At 44.1% G+C, this 8428-nt stretch overlaps 1 protein-coding gene across 3 annotated transcripts; it reads right to left on the bottom strand.

Annotated features, from left to right (window-relative positions):
- Positions 1-3678: 3678 nt before the first annotated feature.
- On the bottom strand, positions 3679-8086 carry MRPS33 (mitochondrial ribosomal protein S33). 3 transcript variants are annotated; one of them, XM_027446486.3, is made up of 3 exons: positions 7969-8086; positions 5679-5934; positions 3679-3935 (listed from the first exon to the last, which is right to left on the bottom strand). In XM_027446486.3, exons 1-3 carry the CDS (start codon positions 8078-8080, stop codon positions 3830-3832), a joined length of 474 nt encoding a protein of 157 aa, XP_027302287.2. In that variant the 5' UTR covers positions 8081-8086; the 3' UTR covers positions 3679-3829. The 3 variants fall into 3 exon arrangements, with proteins under 3 accessions (XP_027302287.2, XP_071895074.1, XP_005021553.2); XM_072038973.1 differs by lacking the exon at positions 7969-8086 and adding an exon at positions 7906-7948; XM_005021496.6 differs by lacking the exon at positions 7969-8086 and adding an exon at positions 7186-7601.
- Between the last annotated feature and the right edge of the window lie 342 nt (positions 8087-8428).

The raw sequence follows: 8428 nt of genomic DNA on the forward strand, positions 1-8428 counted from the left end.
ACTCAGTGCGTTGGTTTGGTAAGTAGAATAAACTTTGCATTAGGAGAAACTTTTTTCTAGTTTCTAGAAAATTAAGCAGCAAACTACGCTGCTTTTCTTCCTTCCACCATTACAAAACATGGCCTTATGCAAGTTGGCTTGTCGGTCTGCAAGACTTCCAGTAATAAAGTCTAGCAATAGCTGCACTCCCTAAAGGATACGTGGCAACTGGGTCAGCCTGTTCACAAACTAACTTGTGATTATCAGGGTAGTTCTCTGCAGCTACGACTATATTATACCCGAATATAATTAAATACAGACATATTAGCACTATAAAGTAAGGAAGCACAAAAACAACTGTCGTGGTCAGTAATTCCTTCAGCGTTTCCTTGCATGACACAAAGTGGAGTACTTGTTAGAAGAGTTTGGGACCTTGTTTTCTAATGCCAATACCTGCTTAAACTCAGGGCTGCTATTCCTGTCACAACCCAAATGCAGGCAGGGCACCAAGGCTGGTCTGCGGCATACAGCACGCAACACAGGCTGCACTCACACTGCAGCTGACTTCACGTTACATTTCCTCTGTCTGCGTTTGCTCACCTTTAATAGAGGGCAGCAGCGGCACTTAATTAACCTGTTCAGGATGCAGAAGAGGTTAGGGGGCTGGCTCTCGGTTACTCCCTCAGAGATCACTTAACCAGATTTATTCCGATCAAGAATTAAAACATCCACCTAGACATATGCCAGCCAGCTCATAACCGCAGGAAAAAAAGTGAATTTTCTAGCAAAACACAGCAGAGTTTGAATGGTGAAAAGTATCATTGTAAAGGGAAAGGAAAAAATAAAATTGAGCTTTATTATTTGTGCGTAAAATGGATACGTCACTATACTGGTAGCTGTACAAAGCTGCATTTTCTTCCTTACTCCTCCAAATACAGTTGAAACTCTACTTCTCTTTCTAAATACACACACTGTGTTACTACTTGGCATGATGTTTGAAGACTGAATTCCTATTTGTGAAGGTCCTGATACTCACAAAATTAACGCTTCTTCAGGGCACCATCAATCACTAAATGATAGAGCGTCTGTTAGAAGCTAGGCAGCAAAGTGCCTGTTTCTATCCCTCCTGGAGTAGAGAAAGCTGTATTTTCTGGAACAGAAGAGTTACGCTCCCAGCAAGCAATGGATTATCTTAATATTGTGATGAACTCCAAAAAATGCTGAAACATCATTATTTTAAGGCAAGGTCTCAGAGGAAGGGAAACAACCATTTTTGAAAACGTAGATCTAGGGAATTAATACCACAGAAGAAAAAACATGAACAAGTAGGCAGGGGAGCTATTTTTGTACTCATACTTTTTTTTTTATTTTAAGTTGTGATTTCTTTAAAATGACTTCATTCCACCCACTTGTTAACACTGTGAAGTCATTGTGAAAGCCAGTAAGTCATTGTCTGCATTTGTTTCACAGCTACTACTGTGCGTTTCTCTCCCTTCTTGGATACGCTGCTGTCGGTGGCTTCCCAAAATATGTTCCCAGTGCGATGCTTTGATTCTAAGAGCATGTTTGCTCTGTGGGGTTGCAAAGGGGACCTGTAACCTATAATCTAGATGACCAGCCACAGAAGCCTTTCACTTCCATGTGCATGACCGGACCTTCTCCCAGTCCATAAAGAACCAGGTGACTTGAGTGGACAAGGAACAGATCTGGTCCCCGTGCTTAATTAACGTTACGCTGCTGAGCCCACACCTGCATCTAGCAAGGTGGCACATGAAGACAGAACGCCTGCAGCATTTACTGCTCTCCCTGTAGATGCTCAGCCCTTAAGCAGGCTAAATGTGGATTCGTAAGGATAAGCGTGGCTCGTCTATCAGGCTGTGTCAGTACTCTGTAAACCATTATGCATACACACATGAACATGAACAGTGCACCCCCAGAGTTTAAGGTTGTATATACTCACTGTAGCAAGACTACAAAGCATTTTTTATTGCATTCACTCTTCCTCTTGCACACTGATACTATTAAAGCTCTAAGTGCTGCACATGAACACTTCACCATGGGTACCAGCAGTCCACGGCTGTCACAATAATTCGGCTGTGGAGCCTGAGAACTAGTCCCTCTAACCAAACAAACCAACAGAGCAGCTCCACACACACACAGCCACAGCAAGAAACAAAGCATCATGAAGCAGCCATACTTTCTCCTCAGGCCATCCCCTCTCCCAGCTAACACCTCCCTCCATGATGTGCTCTCCATCCTGAACAGGAATTGCCAGCAAACAGACCGCTTCTCCAAGAGCCCATCGCAGGTTCTGCAGACTTCAGCGCCAGCTAAATCACAAGGCATCACGTGTACAACATCACAATGCCACAGGCACATCGGAGTTGAGCAAAAGGAGTAAATTACTAATTTAGAGTAAGACAGAAATTTGCCACCGCAGTACATATATATTGTATCTTACTCATTTCTGTAGCGTGTTGTTGATTGTGGTAAGAACCCAGGCACTTCTCCCACAACACAGCCTTCAAGAGCTTAGAAAACCAGTTAGCACTTCAGTACAGGTACTAAACAAGTGCTACACAGCTCACCAAAACCACCTCCAGCACAACTGGCACTACTTGCATTAATAACCTTGGTGAAGTAAAAGTGTTGAGCTGGTACAAATTTATGTAGCTTCATCGGTTTCAATGATCAGGCAGATCCCTTTAAAATACACTTAAATTTCAACAAGCTTGCTTTAAAAATGTCCCCAGGTCAGTTGCTACCTACTTTAGAATGCCTCTGTATGCAAAATCAAGCACACCCCAAGCTAATTGTGCAAACACTTTCTGCTCCAATCACTCAACGCTTTGAATCGCTCTCCTTTAATACCTCAGGGCTGTTTCTCTAGGTTTATGTGGCCTGGAAATTAAAGATACAGTTTCAAGGCACACCCAGGCAAGATGCACACAGGGCCAGGCAGACCAGCTCGCTTACCTTCTGTACTTTCTGTTCCCTGACAGGCACTGACAGCTAAAAATGGTAATTTATGTAAGCATTAATATTAGTGACAAAGGAGCCTAGCTATAAAAAAACACTTACTGCATATCCATAAAATTGTTTTGTACCTTATAAAGTACTTCACCCCAGTCCTCCAGGCAAACTACATTCAACATCCTCTTATTACAGTATGCTTAAATATTGTATTTTAATTAGCAGGGGGTCTTGAAAGTGGTTTGAACCCTCGTTTCTCAGCCTCTTCTGTAGCAGTACCTAAATATTCAGGGTATTCATGAAAGTGCAGTGGTCAGGCAATGGAACATCAATAATTATTCAGTGTAAACCACAAAACCATAGATTTAACAGCAATTTCAGAAAAAAATTATCAACAGAATTTACCTGGAGCAAAACTCATCACTACAGGCAAGGTAACACGCAGCAGTAGGACTAGGAAATATTTTTTGTGGTCACATGCAAAACTGCATCGATATTAATGCAAGAAAGTAAAATGGACAATAAAGAAAATAAACAATTTTCCAGATCCAGAAAAGCTGGAACAGGGCTGCAGATGTATGCAAGAACTGAGTGCCTTTTTTTTTTGTTTTAAACTACTGTTGTTACTGCTTGGGTTGGAGAGGACTCTCGTGACAAACTCATGTGCTAACATATACAGAATATTTCAACTACAGAAATTAAGAAATAAAACCACAAAGACCAAAGTGCACTTCAAGGTAGATTCCAGTATTTCACAATGTGTTTCTTGTGCCCCAAACACAGCTTGCATGCCAAGCCCTCTCCATCCTGGGAACAGAATGCATTACAGCTGTTCTCCAGCACTTCCTGAGTAGTTCATTGTGTTATCGAAGTGGCACTATTTCTTCTTGAGAGCTCTCTTTCCTTCTCCCTTCTTTGGTTTTTCCTTCCCACGGAGCTTTTTCAACCGCCTCATCTCCTCTTTAAAGTCTTGATGCTCATCCCTAAACAGGGGAGAAAAAAAAACGAGAAATAAGTTTGCTCTATTGCTGGGAATATCTAGATGGGAAAGGCCCTTAGCACTGTATGGTAACAAAAGAAATCAACTTCCTTAAACAGCAAAGCCCAGGCTGAAACTCACTGCAATGGATCGAGTGCTACTGCTAGCAATAATTTTTGGATGAATTCATGTGATTTGCTCTGGTACTTTCAGAACTAACAAGCTTGCCCTTTTCAGCAAGAAGTCTGCGTGTGTGTGTGTGTAATTCTTGCATTGTATTTATTGATATTGCTCAACTAAACACAATGGAAAACAAACAAAAAAATAATCGAGAATAAGAATTTCTCCCTTGGCACCTAACTCAGCAGTCTAGCAATAGCACATTGCTTTCCCATGCTGCACAGAAAGTTCAGGTCATTAGCTTCTAAGGAGAGAGGGGCATGCTGAGCACTAATTAGTACATGACACTGCTCTCAGGTGACTTCGGTGATGAGTTATGAAGAAAGCTACTGTAGGGTCTTAACACAGGAATAAAACAGGGAAGAGGAGGAAGGGGCTGACAGATAATTAATCCTCAATTACGCTCTAATAAATTCTATTTTATCTATCCCCCTATTTTTCAGTGCAAAGGTATTTTCAAAAGCCACAGCTGCATCCCAAGTGACTTAAGGTTGCTGTACCGCAAATGCACCACAAAATGTACCACAAAAATTAAATGCAAATTTAATAAAACAAAAAAATAACAACACAAAAACAAGCAAAAAAAAAAACACAAAAGGCTTGCAAGTTATTATCAGGCCCTTTTAGCCTACATCCCTTCATTATGTATTTTGAAGCAGCAAACCTAATTCTCCACAAGCCCTCTGTACATACAGCAGCTAAAGAAGGAACCCTGGGATCAAGAAGAGAAGGCAAAAGAACATTATCATATCACTGAGGCTTTCTGTGTCAAAACACGGCTATTTTGGAAAGACTTCACATTTCCACCTAAACCAAGAGTATCCTGGATGCAGTCCTTGATGACCAGAATTGCAATGCTAGCAATAGAAATTAATCTGTCTTGACTTCACGGGGTTAGCAACTTTGCTTTTATGGGATTTCTACAGCGCTACTTGACTGAAGCCAAAGGACTGCATCTGACACCTGCTCATGTTCTTCAGAAGTGCATTTTTTTTCATTTAGAAATTACACACTGGTTGAAGCTGAAATTAGTAAGGCTACTTAAGCCATATTTGAATTTAATTTTCTTTAATTTATTTTTAAGGATAAAAAGCCCCTCTGGCCTAACACACTTCTCTTCTGAATTTCACGTTTTAAATGAGTCATTAACACAGTGTGACACACAAATTGCACTGAGACAGCGTTAAGACAATGTCACCTTTTTGCAGCACACTGGTTTGCTGTACTCTGAACTACAGACCTATCTCTGTGAAAAAGCTGTCTTCCCTTTCGCACAAGGTCAGAGTAAGAACTATTTCTAAATAACCAGTTGCTGAGAACTACATCTGAACTATTTCTCACAGAAAGCTGTAATCATTCAGACAGGTAAAGTTACTTAGACAGCAGACATTTATTTTACTCTTCTTGTCTTCAGTGCAACAATCAAGCACCTACTTCCATATGCACCATTTTCTAAACCGAACCTTTTTCTCCTCCTCTTTTCCATAAAGATAAAAGTGTAACAAAGCTCACAGCTACCCCTTTCCCATCTCCAGTCCTGCTCCCATCCCACGAGCAGAGAGATTACCTGTAGAGACCAAAGTAGCGGAGTTTCTTCATGAGGGCATAGTAGGTGTTGTGAGGAGGATACCAGCTGTAGACCTCCTTCTTTTTGGCTAAAGGCTGCTCACTGAATAACTTCACTACTTTCATAGATTTTGTGTCAGTTGGCCTGACAACTTCTCCGAAGATCTGGGCACTCAGACGGGCCATTCGAAGGGCGTAATTGGAAACGCTGGACATTTCCTGAGAATGAGGGGGCACACATAGGCAGGTGGACCTTCCTGCAAAAGGAAACGAAAGACCCACATCTCTAAGATGACTGAGTACTGCAAGCTATCCCTTAATTAAGGCAATCAAAACAACTCATCATACAGTGATCACATTTGAAGTAATTTCATTCCTTCCATGAAACTGATCTAATATTTAACACGCAATCCTGCATATAAAGTATATGCCTACACTAATTCAGGTACAATTAGCAGCCTAACTAGAACACTACAGAAACCAGTACAGACTGCAGAAATACCTACACTGAAACACGCTTTACCATGGCTAGTTTATTAGCAATTTTCACTTGGCTTGCTTAAGTCTCCCTTTAAACTCCAGACACAGGAACAATTACAGAGTGACCTCTACCAAAATGCTGCCCCACCGTGATACCTCTGACTTCTACACAAGCACAAGATAAGACACCAGAAAAATATACTGAAGAAGCAACCTGGAAATTTTGCTCTTAAATATTTCTCACCCCCTTTAACGTACTGCATGAGCTTTGTTAGAGCCAACTAGCCAAAATGGCCTATTAACTGTACAGAGAAATAAGGCACATTTCCCTACATGAATCACACACATCTGTCTCATCTCAATTCCCTGCTCTAAATTACCTCCACCAGCTTTTTCTCTGTTCTCTTTGTAAAGGAAAAGGATCACTTCCCCACACCAGATTTTCCAAGGAGGCCCCACACCAGCAGCCTCCCGTTCTCATTCAGCTGTCTCCCACCTAAAGACCCCTCTGCACCAGAAATGCTCTGAGGGCACAACAGCCACTGTTACTAGGCCACGAGAGACAACATCCAGTCACTTAAAGGGCTGTGAAGAAGGATTTTCTCAGCTAGGTAGCTCCCCTGTGAGAGGTGATGTAAGGCACAAGCATAATCTCCTGCTGCAAGAGATACTTGCATGGAGTTTCAGAAACATCCATCTTATGGATGTAATGGACGGGAATAAGACTCCCATGATCCTGCATTTGAAGCTGTACGTTGTCTGTACTGTGTCTGTGAATAAATGATGACTTAAGTCTCTGGAGAAATTAAGCAGCGTTCATTCATCTGCACTACGCTTCCTTTAAAGTTTAAAATTCTTGTTTTAAGCAGTATTGCACAGCTGATTCCAGAAGATGAGCATAAAAAATGAACGAGCGCGGAGCAGAGACAAGAGCAATCAGCAGGCCGGGGCCAAGTCCCTTTCAGTAGGCTAACAGGGATCTGTTGTTTAATAACACGGATCCGAAGCATTCATAACCTCGCTCCTACCCTCCGGAGGACTGATGTACAGCTGTCCGCTTTGATTTACTCCTGTTAGCACAGCACCACAGAAGAAGCAAGAGGAAAATCAAGCATGAAAATAACACAAGTGTTCTGAGTCAAGGAGAGTAATGGGAAGGGCAACAACAGGGAAGGCAAAGCGTCAGAGGCTGCATGCGAAGGCAACAGGGCTGCTGGGAGAGAAGGTGGCAGCTCTCAGGTGATGGCAGGCTGGCACTACAGCCTCGGCATCTATTACACAAAGTAATGATCCCTGCGGCTTGCTGAGTTGCCCATTTCAGCGCTGCCAGCCCTAACTCCTGCTGGAAGATAAGGCAACAAACCGTCCCCAAACCTCCTCACACAGCAGCACCCTGAGGGCACACCACGCCCAACCCAAGCACCACAACTGATTTATCTCCTCCAAGGGCTGCAGCCTGAAGCTGAAACCACCCGTAGCTCCTAAACGACACAGACCCTGCTTTGTGGGACCCGTTTCCCCCTCAGGACCCGCAGAGGAACCCAAACAGCCCCGTCCATGAGGCTCCGTGCTCGCCGCCTACAGCCCCCCTGCACACCCCTACCACAGCACCCCACACCGAGCTCCCTCCCCACAGCCTCGTGTGTTCCCCCCCCGTTCCATTCGCCCTCCCCAGCCCCCCACCCGCCCCATGCGGTGTCCCCGTGGCTCAGCACACCCCAGCTCCGCGCCCCTCTCCCCCCCCTCACCCCAAATTCCCGCAGCTCCCCCTCCCCACCGCCACCCCCCAGGGCCCCCGGCCCCGAGCTGACCGGCAGCGCGCTCCGCACGGCGCATGCGCGGCGCCTGCCTCAGCGCGGCGCCTGCGCGAGGGGCGGCGGCTGCCATGGCGGCTGCGCTGTGTGGCGGCAGGGTGAGGGACATGAAAACCTCTGGGAGCGCCTCGTCCAGCCGTCCCTGCCACCAGTGTCACCCCCAAACATGTCCCCATGTCCCCAAGCACCACGTCCAGCCTTCCCTTGAACACCCCCAGGGACAAGTGCTTATTCCAGTACATATTTACCATCCTTGTTGGTTACTAAAATCACAAGAATTCTCATTTAAATTTCTATCTGCGTTTCTGAGCCATTTTTCTCATCTCTCCTACCACCTCGATGGAAATAGTCTTTCTAAAGCATCTATAGATGTGCTTGAGCACATGTTATTGCTAAACACTATCCCTTTTCTTCTACGATCACATTGTGATTATTGGCTCCTAAGCAAGTACCATTT

The sequence above is a fragment of the Anas platyrhynchos genome, chromosome 1 (genome assembly GCF_047663525.1).
Source record: "Anas platyrhynchos isolate ZD024472 breed Pekin duck chromosome 1, IASCAAS_PekinDuck_T2T, whole genome shotgun sequence".
Lineage (NCBI taxonomy): Eukaryota > Metazoa > Chordata > Aves > Anseriformes > Anatidae > Anas > Anas platyrhynchos.

What these genes read in the sequence shown, in the direction of transcription:
- MRPS33 (XM_027446486.3), bottom strand. Translation starts at nt 8,080, where the DNA reads ATGTCCCTCACCCTGCCGCCACACAGCGCAGCCGCCATGGCAGCCGCC. An exon ending in CCGTGCGGAGCGCGCTGCCG is followed by an intron (nt 5,935 to 7,968) that starts GTCAGCTCGGGG and finishes TTCCTTTTGCAG; the next exon opens with GAAGGTCCACCTGCCTATGT. An exon ending in CGCTACTTTGGTCTCTACAG is followed by an intron (nt 3,936 to 5,678) that starts GTAATCTCTCTG and finishes TCCCCTGTTTAG; the next exon opens with GGATGAGCATCAAGACTTTA.